This window comes from Sciurus carolinensis, chromosome 4 (assembly GCF_902686445.1).
Source record: "Sciurus carolinensis chromosome 4, mSciCar1.2, whole genome shotgun sequence".
Taxonomy (NCBI): domain Eukaryota; kingdom Metazoa; phylum Chordata; class Mammalia; order Rodentia; family Sciuridae; genus Sciurus; species Sciurus carolinensis.
In genome coordinates this window covers 8,368,320-8,392,282 of record NC_062216.1, presented here as the reverse complement: position 1 = coordinate 8,392,282, position 23,963 = coordinate 8,368,320, and the positions used below count along the sequence as shown (strand labels likewise).

General features: G+C 48.0%; 1 protein-coding gene across 2 annotated transcripts in view; it reads right to left on the bottom strand.

Annotated features, from left to right (window-relative positions):
• The window catches only part of Pinx1 (PIN2 (TERF1) interacting telomerase inhibitor 1), a 68,783-nt gene that overhangs the window by 26,511 nt on the left and 18,309 nt on the right, over positions 1-23,963 (bottom strand). For both annotated transcript variants that reach the window (XM_047548272.1, XM_047548273.1), the window contains exon 6: positions 23,869-23,945. In XM_047548272.1, the coding sequence (XP_047404228.1) occupies positions 23,869-23,945 (77 nt within the window). The remainder of the gene's footprint in view (positions 1-23,868; positions 23,946-23,963) is intronic.

The window sequence follows — 23,963 nt, the reverse complement described above, 5'->3', positions numbered from 1 at the left end:
CTAGGGATGCCTTCCAGAAGCTGTTCTAAAATGTATTTTCCTTAAAACATCTCTAATAGCCTCCTTTTCTGTCATTTCAGTTTCCATGGTTTCTGAGGTCAACGTTGACATGGCCCAAAAACAGGAGATAGAAAATTGAAGAACTAAACAATACACATTTCAAGCTGTACACAGTTCTGGGTAGTGTGATGAGATCTTGCACCATCCTGCCTGAAACATGAACCAGCCCTTTGTCCAGAATACCCACACTGTACGCGCTACCCGCCTGCTGGTCACGTCGCAGCTACCTCCTTTATCGGATCGGCTGGTGGAGCTGTGTGTGTGCTCAAGTAGCCTCATTCTGCTTAATGATGGCCCCCAAGTGCACGAGTAGCGATGCAGAGGAGGAACCAGGGCACAAAGCATGGGTGGACAGACGGCTCTGGGAACACTGGCGAGCCTGGAGGGTACTCGGGAAAATCCAGAGTCTTCTGTATGGGGCTTGGTGCCTCCCATGCTGCAGGCCCTCGCTGTGGGGTCGCTGAAATGGGCAGGACGTGCAGGCCTTAGAAAACGAACTAGCTCATTCTAGGCAGGTTAGGAAAACCCATTATTCTGCCTGTATTATAAGTCAGGGATTTCTTCCCTTAATGACCCAGAACATCTTTCCTCAATTCTCTAGGAGCCATAAAATGAGGGTTCCACAGTCAAACCAGTAACAGAAGTTTAGAAAGGTGTCGTGCTCAATACCATAGAAAAAAGGCTCTAAGACGGAGGCAACAGAAACTTTGTTGAATAATTACATGATTCATTTGGTGTCTCCCAGATAAATGTGAGCCTGTGATATGACAACCATCAGTCCCCCAGCCCATCCGTTAGCAACATCTATCGTTCCGGGGAGCACACTTGGGGAAACCCTGGTTTCCCCAAACCAGGGTTTACTTACAGCAACACTGACAGTAAGAACCAACCAAAAGAAAAAACCACGGCTTAAACTGAAGCTGATCTGATCTGGTACCCGCCCGCCGGCCACAGCACAGCAGTCTGCAGCCTAGTCCGGGGGTGGCAGAACGCTGCTACTGAGTCTGAGCACTGCTCTTGACACTCGCGGGTGAGTCTTCAACCCAGTTACTTTAACCTGCGCCGGCTTTCTCCTGTTGAATCCCACACCGCCTACCTCTTAGGGTGCAGTGTCTAAGGGACCTGGGAGGAGACAACGTTGGAACTGTACTCTCCCTGCAAAGCTCCATGAGCGATGAGACTTCTGACTACCACTGAGCCACCTGCTATCAAGTGCAGGTTTCACACTCTCCACCTTCTGCATCATGAGGGTCAAACCTGCAGGGCAGAGCCCAAGCTGACCCATGGTCTGCTCTATGGATCTCAGTTTTAGGTCTGAACAAATGCAGTATTAAACCAACCAACCAGACAACCCAACAATTTCTAAAAACAGTGTATGTCAAGTGGATTACTGCAATTTGAGGAGTATTAGTAAACTATTATTTTATTCAAAATAAAAAAAGAAAGCCTGAAACACAGATTTAGAAGAAACCTAACTAAGGGGCACCAGCAATTTACTTTTATTTTCTGGGCTTCATCATCATGACCAAAAGCTCCCCACACAATTTTTGCCTATTTTCAAATAATTTGAAGAAAAAGAAAGCTAGCAACATATCTTCAGTCACAGAAATATAACAATTATTTCTTTCAACATCTAATTTGGAAATGGTACAAAAGCAACCAATATCTTCTCTGCATCTGATGGAGAGGACACGTGCACTGACACAGCCAGGTCAGGAAATCTCAGTCACCCTAAAGCAGTCAAGCACTAAGTCCTAAATGACAAGTGTAACAACTACTACTTTAATGGAAATTAAAAACAAGTACTACTTTAATGGAAATTAAAAACAAGCACTATTAAGTAAAGAAAATATAAGGTGTTTCTGGGCATGCTGTGACACACCTGTAATCCTTGAGGCTCAGGAGACTGAGGCAGGAGGACTGCAAGTTCAAAGCCTGCCTCAGCAACTAAGCAAGACCCTGTCTCAAAATAAAAAACATGGGCTGGTGATGTAGCTCTGTGGTTAAGTGCCCCTGAGTTCAATCCCTGGTACAAAAAAGGAAGTGTTGGGTACTGAGCTGATTTTTCAGGAGTAAGAGCTATTCTGCAAGTGAGGAACAGGGGGAGGTGGAGCCCGTTACAGATACGCCCTACATGTGTCTCTGGGCATGTGTGACAGGAGTAGGCCTTCTTTGGGTAAACTGGTCAGTCAAAATTTGGGAAAACATAATTGAATTTCTCCTAGAGCACATGTGACCTGGGTAAAGTTTTTTAAATGCCAACTCAAGTGACACAGAGAAAGACAGTGTGCCTATGTGCCCACACTGACCTTCCACCCCGGCCAAATCCATTTTCCCCGACCATAACTGGAAACAAATCACAACAGGTACTGTGAACACATGTTGCTTTTTATCAGCTTTTATCCAGCATAGGTTAAAAAAGAAAAAGTCAATATGAAGACATATTTTCACTCGATACATATAAAATGTCACAATGGAAATTATTAAAAAGAAAAAACAGAATTCGCCTAAGACTCCTGAGTAAAAAGAGTCACAAGGCAACTCAAAAGTGCACTGGTGGGTTATCTGGGAGCACTCCCTTGGCAGTGACCTGTGAACCTAAATCCTTCCACTTCTCCATCAACCGAACCACTCTTGAAACTTTCTAAAACGGAAGTCACCTTTTCTAAACTCAGGAGAGGCAAATTCTTTTGAGTCTAATAGCCTAGTCCATGTTTTTGAAGTCAACATCACAGATGCCTGAGAGTTCGTTAAAGAAGCCAACCTCAGGAGTCTCCAGCCAGCGCCTGGAGGAAGGCCACCAGCTGATTCTTCAGCAACTGAAAACTGCAGGCGGCAGCTGCAGCCCTGCTCAGTAACACCTCCTGGTGCCAGCTCTTCAGAAGACAGTTTCCCTAACAGAGCACAGAAGAAACCATCTGTATTAGATCAACAGTCGTCACCCAAACCATCAGGGACAGAGGTCAGAGCAGAGGCCAGCTGCTTGTCCTCTGGAGGAGAACCCTCTCTCATTTTATGGCCTCTGTGGCTGAGGACCAACCATGATGCTGAAGTCACACACCTGCTTACACGCTCTTCTGCTATCTGCAAGGAAAGCTGTCCCTCCCTTACATGAATTCCAAGAAAGTTTGTGCCCAAATAAACTTTTACAGAAAAAAAATTAGGAATTTCTGCTTTCTTAGAAACTGATAAGCTATAGCATATTAAATTTTTATTTCAATAAAACACTTGGAGAAAGAGGTCCTACTATTATCTTTTTTAAGTTTCAATTTGGAATCCATCTCTATATTTGGACAGAAGAAATAACTGCAAAAATGGTAAACATAAAAAATAATTTAAAAAATAAAGACATTAACTAAAAAAAAAAAAAAAAAAAAAAAAAGGTAGGTAGACCCAGTTACATGTTTCCTCACAAGCCTCCTTATGTTTGATGCTAGTCACTCTATAGAGCGTGACATCAGTGTGAGGACTTGAAGAACTGAGACATAACCGACTTCTGGTGCTGTCCCTCTTGGAGCCCAGAGGCCTGGGCAGATGAAGACGTGTCTGCTTCAGCGTCCATCTTTTCTCTGCCTGGTTCTGCTCTGCACCTAACTCTGCAATCTGTACCTGCCATAAATGACTCCAGTTCAACCACTCCCCTAATACCTGGTTGGCTTTTACAGGTGTGAAATATCAGGTGAGTAGCCAGACCAGGAGAAAGCACTCAGACCTACCCAAGTAAATGACCATCACACAAATCCTACCACAGCCTCTCTCTCATCTGGGATGCAGCAGACAACACCATGACCCCCATCTAAGGATGCAGATCCACATGTATTAGACAAGAGTTAACTGGCAGGAAGTCAAGGGAGGAGTGTGTTTGGATCTTAGGTATATCGTTGGGCAAAGAAGGTTTTTTCCCAGTTAGGACAACTTCCCATAAGCTGAGCTGGGTTCATTGCTTGTTCTGAGTGAGGGTCTGGATCAGCCATTGCTAGGTTGTCACGTCTGATGACTGAGACTCTGAAAGACTAAGGTCATATGACTGGAAGGCCAGAGGCCAGAGCTGCATGCAACCAGGTGTGGATCATGAGCCTCTGCTCCTCCCACTACATGGCACCATTTCTGTGTTACTTTGGTTTATCAAGTCCTTTCCCTTCTCAGTTTTGATTTAAATTACATTGTTCTACCTCCACTGTCAAGCCCACAGTATCTAATGAGGTCTGATGTATAGAGTTTGGTACTATTCCTAGGTGTTAGTGAATCAAACACTGCAATGTATGAATCAACCTGTCCTACTTAAGAGCCACCCTGCTGCTATACTGCACTGATGAAATCAGAAGTTACCACAGGGTTTATACAAAGTTAGTGATAATTATTTTGTGGTTCTTTTACTGAAAGTGCTGTTGTAATTTGGCTTCTCTTGGTCATGCTGAACTAAAACATCAGAATGGAGTTAATCTACATGATCTGACTGAGTCTAAAGCACAAGTTCTTCATGTCACACTAGCCTCAAGAGAAAAAGCACACCACTCTCTTCTTCCTTTCCTACAGCCTCAAGACACAGCACTGGAGCTGGGTGCTCAGCTCTGCAAGTTGGGGGTGGGGGAACAAGCCGGGCTCAAGCTGAGGTCAGCCTAAGATGACTGCTTCTGGAGGAATCCCTAGCAGTCTCTCCCACTCCAGGTTTTACTATCATAAGCACGGCAAGGCTGAGATCAACATACTTTACGCATACACCGCTGCTGAACAATGGGATCACAGCACAAACACTTGGGTGACCTCCTAGTATGGCAGTCGAACGGAGCCTTGACTGTGGAAGGCAGTCAGGCGGGAGTAAGCCAAGGAATGGGACGGTCTCCAGGGACAGCTTGCACTGTCGGACCTCAAACTCCAGTCCTCATCTCTTAAAAGAGGAAGACTATGAACACAACCCAAGTATTTGCTTGTACTGGAAAAGTAAAGTGACTCTTCACTTGACATTATGCCTTAAAGAATCCCAAAGTGCTTTCATACGTCTCAGCAATTATGATGTCAGCTTGGGTCTTCATCCGTCTTTTCCCAAGTGAAAAAGGAGAAGCTCAGAGCAGATCAGTGCCTGTAAGTGGTGTATTACTCTCATCCAGAAGCGAGCCTGGAATTCTCTGGGCCCGGGCACTTTAGCACAGAGTCACACCCCCCACTCTTTATTTTTTTCATCATCTCACTAAGTTGCTGAGGCTGGCCTACAACTTGCCATCCTCCCGAGTCATGGATTACAGGCGTGCGCTGCTGTGCCTGGAAACAATCAGTCCTCACAAAAGTGTACCAAGCCACCTCTAATGAAAAAGAAATTCTGGTGTCAGCGGAACTTGACTCCTTGAAGTTTTTAACTTGTGATTAACAGCTCAAGATTCCTGACTGCTGGAAGAACAAGTCTGTCTAAAGATAAGGCTCCTGTGTCACTTGCCATGGATGTGCTGGTCACAGAGACAAAGAAAAAGTCATAGACACAAGAGCACCAAAATGTAACAAACTGAGCATATTGTTCCTTCGACATGAAAGGGAAGTAAAAGACATGTATGAGTCACAGCTGCATCCTACGGATAAACTGAAAAATGCACACAAAAGCAAAGAACCCAAGACTTCAAAGCAATGAACAAATAAAAAGGGACCAGGGCTGGATGCAGAGACACCCTCTGGACAGGCCTGCAGCACACATCTCCAGGGGACCCCTGCTCTGGAGCAGGCGGACAATTCAAGATGAGGCTCACAGGGCTGGCCACACACGGTCGCCTGGCCCAGGGATAAAGTGCTGTGAGCGAAGCATACACTAAAGACACCAGGTGCCACACCCCAGAGAAGGGCAAACCTCAGAGGTACCAGTGGCAACCAAACTCGGATGCTCCAGACGTGGAACAGCTGCTGCATCCCGCCTCTCCACCCCGAGACTTGCTCCTGTCTCTGCCACAGCTCAAACAACGACTAACTCCCTTGTAGGGCAGGGGTTGTGGCTCAGTGGTAGAGCACTTGCCTGGCATGTGTGAGGCACTGGGTTCAATCCTCAACACCACATATAAATAAGTAAAATAAATAAATAAAGATCCACTGACAACTAAAAAATTAAAACAAAAACAAAAACGAAAGAAACTCCCTCTTAGCTACCCTGCAGTCCTGAGCCTTCAGAGCTGCTGCTGCTCCCAGCTGTGCCTTCCCGAGCAGCCATGAGAAGAGAGATGACAGTGAGTCCAGGAGCCAGGAAGGCCAGTTCCCACACCTCTCTCTGTCCCATGTGGCCAGGCTGTGCAGACCTCTAGGATGGGAGGGTATTCAAAGCATCAGGGCACGACACTCCACCAAAGAACCAAGACAGCCCTTTCCTCCGCCTCTGCCCTCCTGCTGGCTTCCACCCCTGAGATCTCCTAACTTTATAATACACAACAAGGAGACTGACTGAGGAGAAACCAGGACAAAAATTAGTTGGGCACTAGCAACTCTGCACCTGAAGGATGATCATGACCTTCTGAACTTACCACACAGAATGATTAAACCGTCCTCCGGTGGAGCTAAAAAAGTGTGAAATAACATGTCATTCATTAGTTGATGCTTTAAAAAGAAATTTATTGTGAAAATTTGCAAATAAAAAATTGGTGTATTCCAACATTTCTTTCAACAACTAATAAAGTTCTGCCACAGTGTTATGTCCTTTCCTTGTTCTATGCTTCAGTATTTTAAAACAAACCCCAGACTTAAGTCCCTGATCCTTCCATGTATGTCGTTAAAAAATATGGAAATGTCCTTACTTAATCACAGTGCTATTAGCACCCCTGGTTCCCTGGTACCCTCTAATACACACCCACCAGATTTCAGCTCTCATGCGTTTGCTTCCAACAGGTCCCAAACAAGGCCCATTACACGTCTGGCTTCTCGCCTCACTTAGGGTCGAGCACAGCACTCCATCTGCCCCACGAGGCCCTTTCTTCATGCCACCGACTTCCTGTAGAGACTGGGTCAGCTGTCCTGACCTAGGCCCCACATTTGGATTGGTCTGCTTCCTTCCACGGTGGTTAAGTTTGCAAGACCACACCACGTCTTCTGTGACTGAAGATCACTTCGAGAGACCTGCTGGATTTGGGTTCGACTTTCCAGCAAGAACACTTGGTGGATTTATTTGTGGTGGACCACGTCAGGAACACAGGCCTGGGCTCTCCACGGCACTAGCATGTGTCTGTGAGATGGTAGGTAGGTTCTTTTCTACTATTGAAGAATCCTTTTTTCATTTTTTGGTGAAAATAGATTTACTATGGAACTGAATTTTGCATAACTCAATATAATGGATAACGTATATGGCTTTTAGTAGTAAGTAGAAAATTCTTTTATAGGGTTACCAATCAAAGGGCAAGGTAATGAATATACTTTATTTCCATGAGTATTAAAGAAGTTAAATCTGTCAATTCAATTTTACCACCTAACTTCCAGTTTCCAGAGTGCCTAGTGAGCACCTACTGAAGACAGTGAGCCAGGACCTATGAGCCAGTGCTGCCTGGATGCAACAGTAAGCCAGGGCCATTAAAAGGCCAATGAGACATAAGAAGCCGAGGCAGCACACGGCATCAGCAAATGCAGACCACTGAGAGTGGGTGACCAGGACACCTGTCAGGGAGACCTCACCAGTTCCCAGCTGCCTGATGCTCATTTAGCTCACTGTGGCATCTCTCCAGCCAAGGGCAGGTCTAGGGCAGAAGTAGAAACACAAGCCTACCAAGCAAATGGGTGAAGCCTGGTGCACGGCCAATGACTACTGAGGGACCAGCTTTCCTCATCAACCACACAGGGCTCAGGCCACAGACGGAGGACCTGGCTCAGACAGGCAGAGTGGCCAAGGCCAGGGTTCTGAAGAAGGTGTGGACAGCAATGGATCAGGGGCACTAGGACAAGGTTCAAGAAGGTGAGTCAGTCAAGGCTGATGTTCTGCATGTTATACACAGGCGACTACAGACCCGACCCTGGGCAGTGACACCAGGAAAGAGATTGTTTTGAGAAAACAGGCGATAACACAATGCCTTAAAAGAAGTGGGGCTTAGGAGGCTGCAGAGCAGTACAATTCAGAGCAGGAAGGGCGACGAACAGCTCCGCCTGCAGGAAAGGAGGGGGCAGAGGCTGGCGGTCCAGCTGGACACCATAGTCAGGAGGAAAGGTGAAGCTCACACTGAAGCTCATCGTCTGTCCACTCCAGGCAAGTAAGACAGCCCACGACGAAGGCGTGCTGAGCGCTTCCGCTCTCTTCCCCGTGGGTTTAGTCCACTCACCGTCATCCCGTCCACGCTCGGATCCAAACCTCCAGCCCAGAGAAGTCAGCACGTGGTTGAAGGCCACAACGGAAGTCACCGACAGGCCAAGGTGAACCGAGCGCTGCTGGCTCAGGTTCACTCCTCTGCCACCCTCGGCAGGGGGTGAGGCCCGCCTCTCCTGGAGGCCACTTGGGAGAAGTGAGCCACCGCCTGCTGTGTGTGCTTGGAGGAAGCGCACAGCAGGGCAGCCCGTGGCACGGGGGGTCCCACGGGAAGCTTCCGCGGGGGCAGCGATGAGAGGAATGCACCTCTGGAGGCTCAGGGCACTCTCCGTGGCCCACGCCACACTGCTGTGCCATCGGCAGGGATGGCATGCTTCCCAGGACACTTCGGACAGCAAGGCACTCAGCCCATACCAGGACTGAACTCCTGGGAAGGACAGTCACCAACAGTGCTGAGGAGACACGATGATGGCAGAACCAGCTCCCTCAGCTGGAAGGAGGGCGTCTCAGCCTACCCAGGCGCACGCTCCAAAGGCCCGGGCAGGAGACGCGTCCAGGAGGAACAGGCGCCAACCGCGGATAATCTAAGACTTCGGTTATTTCCACACCAAGGCAGCTTAAATACACCTTATAAGGAAGTACACTGGAATAGCAAACAGAGCAAGTTTTGTTATTTTAAAATGGGAATATTGCCAGGGCCAGGATTTGAAGCAGGCCACTCCCATCCCAGGTATTTCGAGATAAAATAGTTCACTACAATTTGAAATTAATAGAGTGGAAAAAGCACTGCTAAATCTTTTAATAGATTTTTTCTTTTTATCTGAAAGGTCTTTCTTGTAGTGTTTCTAAGTTCTTTTCTTCAGTGACTATTTGCTGGATACCCCTGAGCACAAGCCCCACCAATTTACAGAACAGGGGACAGCAGCCATTTTTTCCTTCAAAATAAAACCATGCGAGGTGACAGAAGGTGTACTCTTTAAGGACACTAAATCTGAGAGGCTCTGTGCAGGTGGAGGGCAGGGGAGAGGTTCCACTGACAGGGAGGTCAAGGTATGCACCAGGCCCTCCCTGGATTCTCGGACACCAGATCCCAGGCCCATGACATGCAGACCTGCAAACTCTGTCACCTGGGGTTCCCTACTAAAAGGACCAATTCCCCACAATCACCCCACAGCAAAGCTTGGCAGCGGAGAAGGGCCATCTCTACAAACAGGGCTCCAACAGTCTTCCTGTCAATGAACTCTATCTAACATTAGAGCAGACAGGAAAGGATGACTGGACCAAGTGGGGATCCTTCAACATGGCCCAAAACAACTCAGAACCAGAACTGAGGACCCTGCGGGAAACGCAGACACCATCTATGAACATACACAATGCAGAGACAAAGCATCCAAGAAACAAGAACAGGATGCTTTTAAAAATAAAGAAACCATCAGGTAATGAGAAATAGCTCCCGCAAATTGAAAACCTCAGAGTAAAACTTAAAGTTTTAATAGGAAAGTTAAAATATAAAAATCACAAAAATCTCTCCCAAAATAGAACAAAGATATAGAAAAATCAGAGAAAAAAAAAAAATCTGAGGAATAATCCAAGATGCCCGTGCAACTAATGACTTTGGAGAAGAGGGGGACAATTATGAAGGAACAAATAAAGGTAACTCTCCCTAATGGATAAGGATATGGAGTCTGGTGAAAGAAAACACAACCAACTCACGTCCCATGAACCTGCAGGAGAGACAAGACAGGTGTGCACACGGGCAGGAAGGAAACCAGCGCACAGACACGGTGCCAAGGCACCAGCGGTTACTTCCCAGCTCTCGGAGGAAGCCACTCAGCCCAAAACTGCACGCGCAGTCTGAGGGTATCTGCAGATCTGCGCCCTTCTCAGAAAGCTGCTGACAGGTGGATGCGGGGACAAGGCGTTCGGGACAGAGCCTAGCAGGAGCAGGGCGAAGGGCAAGTCCAGCATGACGTGTGGCCTGCCCCAGGCAGAGCGCGCAGGAAGGGAGGTGCAAAGGAGGTCTTCCAGGGCAGCTGGTCCTGACCCCGACAGCTGGCACCGCGGACACCCTGCCTGGTGTCCCAGTAAGGGCCTGCCAGCAGGTGTGTGAAAAGGCACGTGGGTTCCTAGAAGCCTTTGCTTCTCTCCAGAAGACAGCCCAAAATGTAAAGGAAATCCATCACAGCACACCTTTCGGCTTAGCAGCTGACAATACTTTCGCTAGTCATAAAAGTGTAAGCGCCAAGTGGCAAATTAATAAATAACTGAACACATCAGTAGTTTGGCAAAAAAGGCCTAAATCCTAATCTAGCAAAACAGAATTCCAAAAGAATTTAATAACACATCAAGAAATGTCAATGGGAAATACTTTATGAAAATATGAAGGTAAACACCACATGATTTTAAAGGAACTGCTGGAGCCAGGAGGTGCGCAGCGAGGCGCGGATGAAGGCTTCCCCTGGGTAGCTTGGGTGGAACCCTCCCACACACGTGCACACACTACTTCGATTACAAAAGAACAGCAGGCATTTGGGGTCATCCCGCGTGCGGTCCCTGCTTTCCGTGGTCCCCTACTCCTTGCTGCTGCCCTGGTAGGTGACAATCTCGTCCTCCCTCCCCCTAGTTTAAAGACCAGGCAATGGCTGCACAGAGATCTGAGCACTCACCCAGCAGCTCACTGCCAGCAGCTGCCGGAGCTGGCACATCAACCCAGGCAGCGCGATCGGAACCCGGACAACTTTACCTCTGACGGAAGCCAGGAAAGGTGAATTTCTTAGGTTATTTTGGGGGAAAAAACCCTGATTTTTACATACTGATAAGCCCAGAGAGTCAACACCAATCTGTGTAACAGACATGAATAAGTAGAAAGCATTTATTTTCTCATATCTAAAATCCTATATTTTTCTATCAACAACACAAAAATGCAGCCTAAACAGCAAGAGCAGCAGAAAAGAAAAAGTTGGAAAAAAATTGCAGTCACACAAACTGTAGTTAAAAAATGACTAAGTTTCCTTGATATATGAATTTGTTGGAAAACCATTTATCAACAGCCTGTTTCTCTCCAGCAGAGTCCCTCAAGCCGAGAGCCATGTCATTCCCCTTTGACTGATTAATTAGCCAATCAGGGGACATTTTTCATTGTGAGGCATGATGGTTTATTTCAGCTAATGTTTGGTCTCTAATGGCGACATATTAAAGCCAGCTCGGCTATTTTAGCCCTGAGGAGTGACCAAAAGGAAAGGACAGAAGATAAATCAAAAGAGCTTCCTTCAGTTTCCCTTCAGTACTTAACAAAACCCCCAAGGAGCAGTGGTTGGAGGAAAGACCCTCTCCCGATAAAGAGGAGGTGCAGACAGAAGAAAGGAGAGCGCTTCAAGCCGAAGCTGTCCTCCCTGCTTCTGGAGAGCGACGATTCATCCTGCTGATGAGCAGGCCACTGGCGGCACAGGCACCGAGAAGTCAGTTCCCTCTGCTTCCTTTTATCCAAAGCTGTGCTCACTAGGAAACCCAGCCCGTCATGCTTCCCACTCAGGGGAAGGGCCTCGCTGGCGCTGGACTGGGACTGGGCCAGCGGGCACTCTGTCGCCCCGCGCCTCACGCACAAAACCACTCCGGTCAGGTAGCAGCCCACTGGGTTGCGAGCCCCCGAGGCTTCAACTAAAATGGGAGGAGGACAGGCACAGGTGGTCACACAGCCCGGAGGCAGCACAAGCCACAAGATGGATCCGGTGGCTGCGCTTCGCTGCGCAGTTCCACACTTAAGAACTTCTCGCCTCCAAAAAAGCCAGAGGTCATAAACTGGCCATGCGTGTCAGAGGTCCCAGGCACGTTCTGCTTGCTGTCATCCCAATCACTGATGTCATTTCGTGACTCCTGGAAGCCTTCAGAGAGGACAGCACTGTCTCCCGTCCCCACCGGCTCTCACACTCACAGCTGCTCACGAGGACCCGCTGACATCTTAGTGAGAGGCCAGGACCGTGGCGTTCATGGTGCTTGTGCTTGTCCACGCCTCTTGGCTCCGCAGAGCCCTGTCTTCCTGGCCTGCGCGCCCACGCTGTTGAAAGCACATTCCAACGACTGGAGTCGAGGCAGCAACGACGCAACCCAGAACCTGCTCCACGCCAGGCGAGGTTCTGGAGGCCAGGAAGTACAGAAGTACTGCCCTCATGGGGCTCCAGTCGACCGAGGGAAGGCAGCAAGGAGCACACAACTGGGCGCGACTGATGGCTGCTACTGCGCCCGGGTTCAAGAGCATCGAGGGCGTTGCTGTTTGCTTATCAGGGTAAATGAGGAAGGCCAAGCGAGACATACTTGATGGGAGACATGAAGGAGGCAGGGATGGGCCACTCCCTGGGGAACCAAGCACCCACACCTGAGGCAGAAGCAGCAACAGCAGGAAAGCGGGGACAGTGGCAGAGCAGCAACTGCGTGGGCTGGAAGGGGCTGGGCTCCGCAGGGCTTCAGGTCATTGCCATGAGGTGGCTTTTACTCTGAATGTGACAGGGAGAAGCAGGAGGGTTTGGGGCAAAGTAATGACACAACTCAATCACATTCTCAAAAGATCCCTCAGGTTGCTGTGGGAACACGCTACAGAAGAGCCTGTCAGATGCTGCTGCAGCAGGCTGAAGGTATCTGTGCACCGACCTCTCTAGCTGGGGACCCGTGGTGCCTTGAGGGGCCAACTCCTCCTGTCCATGCTTCAGAGTGACGACTGGCACACACTGGGCACGCACTCACACTGCCTATGGAAGGGCAGAAGATGGAAGCGTGCACGCCCGTGCCGGGAGCAGCTTTGACATCTGGTACCAGAGTCTTGGTGCAGCAGGTGGACGCATGTTGGCCCACACTCACTGTCCTGGGTCGACTACCACTGCTGTCTGAGCTTCCATAGCCCCAAAGCCGCAGCACTGCCCACATGGACTTCAGCGCAAGGAAAGGGAAGGCTGACAGTCTGGTGCCCCCAAAAGGATGGCACAGGAGTCTTCCAGGGCACTTGCCGCCATGGTGACCGTCTCCAGAAGGGAAATGTTCGGTGAGCTCTCTGGGTAATCTCGAGTCCACTCCCTCTTTAAATGAGAACATTTTTATGTAACCTCCTCTGGAAATGCACATTCACGGTCTGTTTTCCCTGTCTCTTGTCAATGGAGCTAGACTACTTTCCAGCATGATGAGAGCAGTAGTCCTTCTTGGTACAGGGCATGCACTAGGTGACTCTAAGAGACTGTCCTTGGGATCCTGCTACTTTACATAAACACACCCTAAGGACGCCAAGACACTATAAATCTTTGGGGAAGGCATCTGATGACTTTGAAAACTACACTGTGTTGTCCCCTCCAGGACACTAAATGAAATATTTAAAAAACCTCTATGACACTTAATAAATGCTGCTGCTGATAAAGGACTTCTGCCCCAGTTTTCTTTCACGTTTAAAGCAATTCATCTGAACGTCCACGCTACCCCACATTGAGGAGGACATCATATTAGAAGGAAGACTGTTGCCTTGGGCGTAACTTATCTTCATTGTTAATGAAAACACCCAATTTGTGTCCACCCTGCTGTAATGTCCACATGGCCCAGAAGCCACTGTGCCAGAGGACTGAGAACGGGAGGGTTCACCAGCCACGAGTGAGGCCCCTCACTGCTCGGCCCGTGACCACACACACGCATGTGCGCTAAAACTGTCCCACTGCTAAACTGTGTTTCAGTAAAGTCATTGCCCACCACCTGGAATGCGGGTGTGTGAGCAGCGGCTGACGATGGTGGCGACGAGATGCGCTGGGCACTGAGTGCACGTGGGCCCTTTGCTGAGAGCCTCATGGGGCACATCACTTATTATCACTTACTATCTTCACAAATGAAGGGGCCGAGGCTCAGAGAGGCTGACTGCTTTCTCCAGATCAGTCCTGAAAGCACTCAAGGGCTCAAATGCAGCCAGGGCAGACCCTCCAGTGCTACTCATAATCCCTTCATCCATGGAACCAGTCCCTTCTAGAAGGAACAAGAGAAGACCTCATTAGGTGACATGCCTTCTTCGTTACAATGGTTCTGCGAGGCTCACCATCAATGCCCAGTCACAGAACCATGGGATGATGAATACCTAGAGAGTCATAGTTATCTGTGTAAGAACTCTCCCCAAGAGTCAGGCATAGTGACATATGCCTGAGATGTTAGCAACTCAAGAGTCTGAGGCAGGAGGATAACCAGTTGGAGGCCAGCCGCAGCAACTTAGAAGACCCTGTCTTGAAATAAAGATAAAAAGGACTGAGGATGTAGCTCAGCAGTAAAGCACCCCTGGGTTCAATCCCAGCATAAAAACAAAAACAAAACAAAAAAACACCCTAAAACTTAAAATGATCACGCCTCTCACCCTATTTCTGTGGATGAACAGCTGAGAAAGGCTTGACCATCCAGGTCTCTCTAATGGAATTCTTGTCTAAAGGTGGTCACAGCTGGCAAAGGAGAGGCTGGCCTGGAACCCCTCTCTGTGGGGCCTCTGGCCACCTGGCATACCCCACACGAGTATGGTCTTTCCACGTGGGCCAGGCTGGGTGTTGGGCTTTCTCACAGCCTGGGGGTGCAGGGCAGCTGGACTACCCACCTTGAGAGCTCAGGGCCTTCTAGCTCATGAGACCTCATAAACCCCAGAGTACACCATGGCAAGATTCTACCAAGTACAAGCCAGTCACAGGTTGCCCAGGTGGAGTGAGGGGAACTGGATTCTGTGTCCTGAAGGGAAAGTGACACGATCAATCCAGAAGAGCACGTGGGACAGAATCTGTCACAAGAACACACAATTCAGCACTCTCCTTCCATGGGAAAGTGAGTCGACAGATCCTAGAGGAGCAGCCAGGAAGACTACCTTCCCTCAACCTCTCGAGTACCTCACTTGAGGCCTGAGTCTGCTAAGACAGATGACTTGCTCTCATACTTCAGCATCACTGATTTCTGGCTTGAACACACCAAAGACCTCGCACATTCATCTCCCAGGTAAACAACTTCAGTAGAAAAAGCCAAAATTGACCTGGAATGTGAGTCAAGAAGAATCCAAGTAATGTTCTTTCCTTGTGGTCAGGGAAAAGTGAGACCTGAGGGCGAGCCTGGAACACAGTGGCACTTCACACGGGCCTTCTCCACTCTGGAATCAGACAGGCAGCACCAGAGGGGCTCCCAGGCCTTCGGCTGTCCACAGGCGCCCACAAGTGCACCCTCTAGCGGCCAGTTCCACCAACCCAGGCTGCTTTCTTTCCTGAGGGATCCTTCTGTGAGTTTCCTCCACTAGTATCGGGCTTTCTTTTTCCTAACCGCTTGTCTGCTAAACATACCGAATTCTTTTACTTGTTCCAGTACACAATAAGCTTTCCAGAAACCTGTTTCTGAATGTGCCTCTGAACACACTCCTTTAAAATAGGGTGCCCAGGTCAAACAGAACAGGTCAAACCCTGTTCCAGGACAGAACAACCAAAAAGCCTGCTGCTTTCATGTGGGCACCACCTGTCCAGGTGGCCCAGCCTCTGCTCGGGCAGGTGCCACACCACATGCTTTGGCTTGCATTAAATCCGTGGTCAGGTTACTGGTCCTACACCCAAGTAAATCTTCACTTAACAGGTACCAAATTAGACATTTCCAGGATTAAATTAAACTTCACAGAACTTCATAAAATTTCATCCCAAAGAGATATAAGAGTTTTGTACAAATATCCCAGCTTAGTAATTTTTTTTTTAATCTTGATTTTGTTTTCAATGGTCAAATGATGACAAGAATTAAAGTCAACACTGCTGGATAAAATAGATTTTAGATGTACATGGATGATTACATGAATGGTGTGAATCTACATGGTGCACAACCATAGAAATGAAAAGGTGTACCCCATTTGTGTACAATGAATCAAAATGCAGTCTGTAAAAATAAAAACGAACAAATAAAAAAATAGGTTTTAGGGCTCAAGTATATCATGTGGCATGCTTACAGGCTAAGCTCAAATTGCTCTCTACCCAATAGGCTCTTCACAAGGTTACTTTAACAACAACGGGGCTAGGAAAGCCACTTATCCTTGGAGCGCTGGTACCTGGCCCAGCAGTGGGGACAGATGGGGCAGTGACAGGCTGCGGGACGGGGAAAACACCTATGAAACTCAACCTAGCTCACTGATGTAGGTGATAAGCATGAAAATTCAGAACAACAGGAATAACAGCCTGCAATTCAAAGACAGTTCGGGTAAAAATTACTTTAAAAAAGGACTCTTCTTTATACAATGACCTTCCCTATGAGGTACTTATGGCATTGAATCCAACCAAAAGGAAGAATGGTTCAAAATACCCATGAATCCAACCAAACAGAAGAGAAGAGTCTGCTTGGAAGTAGTTTTCAGATCAAATAACCAGCAAGACATAGGAAAAGGGGGATTCGGGGTAAGAGATGAGAAAGGTAGACAGACTGCAAAGGTCCACTCTGAGTGAAACAGCCGCAACCACCAGAAGACTGCACGGAGGTGATCAGTAACCGCGCACTGGGGAGGACGAGAAACACTCAGGTCTCTACCTCAGTCAGGTCACAGGTGAAAAAACGGACAAGTACTCTGCGATTACTCTGCCAGCAGCCCACGCCAGAGGCCTGCTGTTCAGAGAAACAAGTGAGATGTCAGTAACACGTCTTCAATCCTTGATATGGCGTAGGGGTATTTTCTCTAGTGATAACGCCGAATCAGGAAACAAACTGGAGAGAGGAAGGAAACTGGAAGGTGGGGGAGAGAAAAAATGAGAGGGAAAAAAAATAGGAGTATCAGGAAGTTCAACCAGATAGGAACTACTGGAATTTGTTTTTCAGTGTCTCCAACTTCAACTTGTAAACCAAGGGAGAAACACACACACACGCACACAGTACAGGACTCCGGGAAGGCACTAGCCAGCACAAGTACCTGCTGCAGGTCTAGAGACGGCTGAATAATTTCAATTCAATACACTGGATCACATCTTTGTCTCACAGAAAGTGAAGACAGCTCCAATTTAGGGGCCCTCCACTCCAGAGCACTGTCTTCCAATTAACACCACAAAAAGATGGCAGGGAAAGGAAAGACTTGGAAATGAGACATACGCAGCCAGCCACTCCCTCTCAGCATGTCTATTAAGTTTTCAGAGTAACTGGCAATTTTCAATGACCCTTTGCTCTTTAAGTAAGAACATCTGAACAGCAGGCTCAACAAGGAACCATTATCTCCCAACAGCCCAGTGGCTGCCAAAAGCACTAAGCACCAATGAAGTCAGAGCAGAGCTCCTGATGTGCACGAGTGCCTAACTCCTACAGCAGCAACGAACATCAAATCTGTGAAGACTATTCTAGCCTGAGAAACGGGGCCTGCAGGTCAACTTCTGGCAAACTGGATGGACGCTTTAAAACATAAAACAGCATGGGCCCACGCTCAGGATCCTCTCGTAAGAATCTACGTCGGGCACAGTAATCTAGTGTGGGAAGCAGAATGATGGATATTTCCCACTCTTGGAGAAAGCTTTTTATACATATCTATCAAAACCTTCCAAAAGGAAAAGACACTTCGAATATTAACTCTGAAGCTATATAAACCATGATTTTTAAGATATGAAACAATGAAGTCCTTTTTGAAAAAAAGCAGCACAATGAGGTTTTGATTTGCTGAGTCCCTACATGTGCCACATCCTGGATCAAGCAATGCCTGGGACCCAGAACAGGTGGCAGCACCAGTCCTCCGCTGAAGCCGTCTGCTGCCCAGCGCACGCGACTGAAGAACAAGTCCATGTGTAAAACACGGTGGCTCCATCTCTCCAATCAGACACACAAAGTCGGAAACAGGATGGAAGGCAGGACTTAAACTCCATCAACACGTCGTGTACTTCCTTTTTTAGCTTGGATCGTTGTTTGGATGTCATTTTCTTTTATTGCTACATCACATTCAAAATAATTAAGAGATCAGACTCTTGATCTGGCACAGTTTGTAAATTCTCACCCAGAAAATTTACCTTTTAAGTGGTTTTATTCAGAGGATGGGAATGGAGAAGTGACATTTTTATGCAGTCCTATTTATTTTTCTTTCCTATTTTTCAACTTTTTTATTTGTTTCAATTAGTTATACATGACAGTAGAATGCACCTTGATACATCAAATATAATGGAGTATAATTTCTCATTCTTCTGGTTATACATGATGCAGAATCCCACTGGTCGTATAGTTATATACGTACATGGGGTAATAATGTCTGATTTTCTACTATCCTTCCTATCCTCATACCCCTCCCCTCCCTTCACTCCCCTGTACCTAATCTAAAGTAACTCTAATCTTACCTCGACCCCCCCTCATTGTGAATTAGCATCCGCATATCAGAGAATACATTTAGCTTTTGGTTTTGGGGGATTAGCTTATTTCACTTAGCATGATATTCTCCAGCTCCATCCATTCACTGGCAAATGCCATAATTTCATTCTTCTTTAAGGCAGAGTGATATTCCATCCTAGATTTTAAAGCTTCGTTTTGGATCAAGGATTCCTTTGAAAAGCCAATGAAAACTCTGGACTGTACATATTCACGTACTGCACAAAGGCTCACATACAAACCATGCATGACATTTAAAGGTTCCCAAGCTCCCTGTAACGAAGGTACCCTGAGACACTGTCCAGAGAGCTCTCACACATCAACACAGTGCAGATGACCAGGCTGCACCCTGGATGTGCACATCACTTTATAGTATGGAATGCTTCTGAACCTGGTAAACAAGTTAAATGACAGGCCTGGACTTTTAACAATGTCACATGATCTGAGTTCCACAAGGAGTTCTCTAGAGACCCAAAAGACAGAAGGCAGAAAATGTAAAAAGAATAAGCAGAGGAGGTAGGTCACCAGAGCACAATCACTCGTGACCAATGCACTGACCACAGGGAACTGAGCAGATTTAACTCCAAGCTGTGAGAGCAAAATGGCCTATGCATGTGATGCTCTATTTCTAATCAGTCAATTTTGCTGGCAGCGGTGGGTGACTCGGGTTAGGGTAAGTGGCATGACTATAATCAGGGGTAGCAAGAGGGAGACCTACGTGGTGAGGACAGTTCAGTACCATAGCTGAGACAGTGGATGCAGTCCCCAGTCTCCACAGGGCTATACACCCAGGCTGCAACAATACCCACTGCCTGGTTCTATCTCTTACCACCACTATTATAATGGCTAATTTGAATTGTCCAGTTGATCGGATTAAGACGTGCCCATTGAGGCTTCTGGGTATGTTGATGAGGTTGTGTCTAGGAATGACTGGCATGTGGGATAGCGAATTGAAGTGGAGATCCTCCCTAAGTGTGGGCAACACCACCCCATAGGATGGTGGTTTGGATGGAATAAAAGTTGGAAGAACAAGGAAGCAGCAGCAGACGCAAGCTCCATTCTTCCAGAATGGGTTTTTGACTGCTGCTGTGATCCCCTGAGGATATCAGATTCCCGCTCCTTCACTCTTTCATTCTTTTTTTTTTTTTTAAATACGTTTTAGATGTTGATAGACCTTTATTCTATTCATTTATTTATATGTGGTGCTGAGTATCAAATCCAGTGTCTCACACATGCTAGGCAAGTGCTCTACCACTGAGCTATAACCCCAGTCCTCCTTAGCTCTTTCAAAGAGAACTTTGCCAGTGATTCTCCAGGAAGTTTCCAGAAACTTTTGGTCTTGTACTGGGGTAGCATCACTGATCCCTCTTGTACTGAGGCATAAGCGTCTTGGACTGTGCGGCTACTGGTTCCTCCAGCTCTCCAGCCTGCAGTTGGCCATTGTGAACTATCCAGCTTTTGACTGTATAAGCCAATCTAATAAATCCTTTTTTTATAATCATATCTCCTGTTGATTCTGTTTCTCTAGAGAACCCTGTCTAATAAAATTATACAAGGTGCAACAAGTGGGGAGGTGGGGAAAGGAAGAGTGCCTAGGACCCCTCTGTACTGGCTCTGTAATTTCCTGTGAAGCTGTACCATTTCAAAATAAAAATTTTCAAAAAGTAAATCCCCTATCACCACTAAGCAAGGGTTGCTGATTTTTTTGGATATAAATATAATCAGATCCACCAACTCATTTGAGAGCCCAGAAAAGACACAAGTAACCCAGCACGTGTGCTCCAGCAGCTCAAGCCTGCTCTTTCCTAATTGGCCTCCAGGTTCCAAGGCCAGTCATTCTGTCACATGCTTCTGACCTTTAAGAGTTCACCTCTGAACTCCACAGCCAGAGAAGTTCTGAAATTTAAACCACTGTTTTTCACAAAATGGGAACAGCCAAACATTTTCCCCCAAAGTTATGATAAAGTAACTTGTGGCATCTCTGACAAAAATGTCAAAGAAAACTGATAAAACATACCTTAATAAGCTGAAGGTGGACTTTTTTTTTAAATGCAAAAAAGTTCATCAACAGTGGGAGTAGTGTGATGGGAGAACACGGAGCGTGGGGCCCGAGGGCCCACTCATGTCACTTTGTGACATTTCTGAGCCCCAGTTTCTTCACTGCCAAGAAGGAGGTGCTAATGTTTACTTTAGAAGACTGTAGCGAGGATAAGTAAGATAACATTAAGGTGTCCAGCACAGTGTTTGCACAAAGATGCTAAATGAGGTTGTAACTTCTATGAGACTCAGAGGCTGTAGCAAAGTAGGTCTGGCCAGCTGGGAGAGACGACGAGCCACGTCAGACATGCCCTACCAGGGTCTCGCCCCTCTAGGTGCTGCAGACAGAGCGGGGCTGGCCCTTTCCCAGAGGGCCTCACACCCTTCACATTCAGCATGACCACAGGCTGAGGCTCTTGAGGTCCCTGACCCCCAGCAGCCCCGTGGCCTTCACAGTGCCAATTCTGATCCCAGCTGAGGCTGTCAAGGGAGGAAAACTAGCGCCATTCCTTCCGACTGCAAACGGGAGCCAAGAGGTTGTATTTTCCAACAAAACTCATTAAAAGCTTGCCCCTGTCTGTCAGGGCTGCTGTAACTAACATGGCAGGGTTTCCCAGCAACACTTTATCCAAAGGCACAGTGCACCTCAATGAAAAGCAACATATGAAAACCCACATGTATTTAAAGATAAATTTAGGGGCTGGGGCTAAGTGGTATAGCACTCGCCTAGCACATGTGAGGCGCTCAGTTCAATTCTCAGCACCACGTAAAAATAAATAAATAAAATAAAGGTACTGGGTCCATCCACAACTAAAAAAATACTTAAAAAATAAAAAAAATTTAGAAGGGACTCTGCTTTATGGACTTTTTATTTATTGCCTTAAAAGTGATCACATTTAAGTTGACTCTATTTTCAAAATCCAGGCAGTAGACAACCAGGCCCAGTTCCCCAGCAGGCGCCAGAGTGCAGGCTCTCGGGCCCCAGTCCATACCTGCAGCCGGGACCTTTGGGTCGGCAAGCTCCCAGGTAAAGGTTGGCGAAGCCCCTCTGCAGCCACACTGGCAAGACCAGAGCCAGAGTTCCCCCTGCGTGGTCGCGCTTCACGGCTTCCCTGGGTTCTCGACCCTCTCCCCTGCCACACAGGGGTCCTCATCAGCATTAGTGGGTTCACTTGTAGAATTTTGTCTATGAAATCCTTTTTCTTTTAAGAAGATTGGTGCCGAGGTGCTAAGCCCTGGTTTGGACTTAACTGGTCTGGAGGGGAAGCCTGACCCCAGGGTCTGTTGGAAGCTCCCTGTGACAACAGGGAACAGACTCGAAGCTCGCCTGATGGCAGCCAAGCTGTTGGCAGCCCACACACATCAGCAGCAAACGCAGCCCAGAGATGGGGACTGAGCTGCACAGAAACCATGCTTCAAGCACAGCACACCACCAAGGGGACAACAGCCCTGCCAACTGGAAAAAGAGCACCTCTTCTCTGGCGCACGCTCGGGAACACCTCCACCACAGGGAGCCTCGTGCCTTGTCATGACCCCAAGACAAGTCGCCACCATCCAGCAACACTGGGGAACGTGGACAAACCTCCCGGAACTGACACCCAAGTCCTCCAACCGGAGCCCAACAGAGGACAAGGGGCCTCAGCTCTTATGCAAAGAGCAGCTTCAGCACTTAGCGCACGAGCTGAGGGCCACCAAGCCACATCATGTCCTCCCCTGAGCAGCTTGGCAGAGATTTCAAAGGCTGCGGAGAAGAGCGTTGGGTGACAGGGATAGAGAGGAGCAAGGTTGGAGGACAAGGACGTGCTGCAGAGCTGCAGGTGTGCTTTACACCGTGGGGCGCTGCATGGGCAGTAGTGACCGGGCATGAGGGCACAAGGCCAGGTTCTCCAAAGGATACAGACACTGTGAGGACAGCCAGAGAGGCTGTGAGAAGGCTGGGGCAAGGCAGGTGCAGAGTCCTCAAGGAACGAGAGAGTGGTCGCACCACCAGACGGGCAGAGATGTGACCACAGCAAGCCTGCAGATGACCACGGAGCCTCCCAGCAGCCCTGTGAAGGAACATCCAGGGTGGCTGATGTCAGAGCACCTCCTCCCTGAGGGCCAGCTGCCTTCCACCAACCCGGTACAGACCCTGCAGCCAGGACCCCGGCAGGCTGCCAAGAGCCAGGCCTGCCCTGGGGGACCTGCTTCCTCCATCCTCACTCTGGTAGAGGTGGGGTGGGAAGGTGCCGGAGGACCTAGGGGCTCAATGTCAGCCCAAGAGGGAGTCACCTCACAAAAAGCTCACCTTGGGTAATCCACGAGTTTCTAAGCATCATGGGAACTAATATCTACTACCCTCAAAAAGACACCTGTCCGTCTGGAAAAATGGCAGAGAAAAATCAAACTAGACTTCTTTCTCTTCTTCCAGGAAGCAAGCAGGACACAGCAGATCAGCAGAGCAACAGCTGCAGTGCCACATATTCCAGGTTTTCTTAGACAACAAAAATTTTAATTATTTCATCCCATCATCTCCAGAAATCTATAGCTCAAAAGTTCTATTTTGAAATGAAAACGAGGTACGGGGCCGTCTGTTACATCTGGAAATGGTGCGGCTGATGTGTGCGTCACACCCCAGTGTCCTCAGCAGGACCACAGACCAGCAGACAGCGAGGTCACCTGTCTCGCCTTCCAGTTTGACACGAGTAGTAAAGTACGAGGGAGGACAGGCCATGGCCCCTCCCCAGGACGTGCTCTCCAGATTGAAGGGTGGCAGAGAGCACATGCAGGACGCTCTTCCTGCCACGGCCCATTCCGAACAGAGAGGGCAGTCTGGGCAAAGCAGCAAAACCCTCTGCACACGCCCCCCCGTCCCGGTGACAGGAGGTACCTTCCCCTGTGACTACACAGGCAACAGGTTTTCTTCCCTGAGTTTAACCTAGTCCTCACCCCTCAGAACAAAAATCAAAAGGCAAAGACCAGCGAGCACACGTTCTCTCAGGAGATGCCTTATAAAGCTTAGCGACCAGCTACTATTATTAAGGGGATCACATTTAACTTTTGTATGAAGTGTCTAAAGTGGTCTCTGCTTTTGTTTTTTGGGGGGTAACTGTGGTCTAGTAACAGACACAGAAAAGCCCCACACCCCCTTGAAAGCCAAGCGGCAAGGAACACGTCACCCCCACTATCTTGCTCAGTACCTCAGCAGTCTTCTTGCTCTGCCTTTTCCCAAAAATGCAGTCAAGATCCGTGCTGCTCCGAGAGGACAGATCCTTCCCTAGAAAACAACACAGTG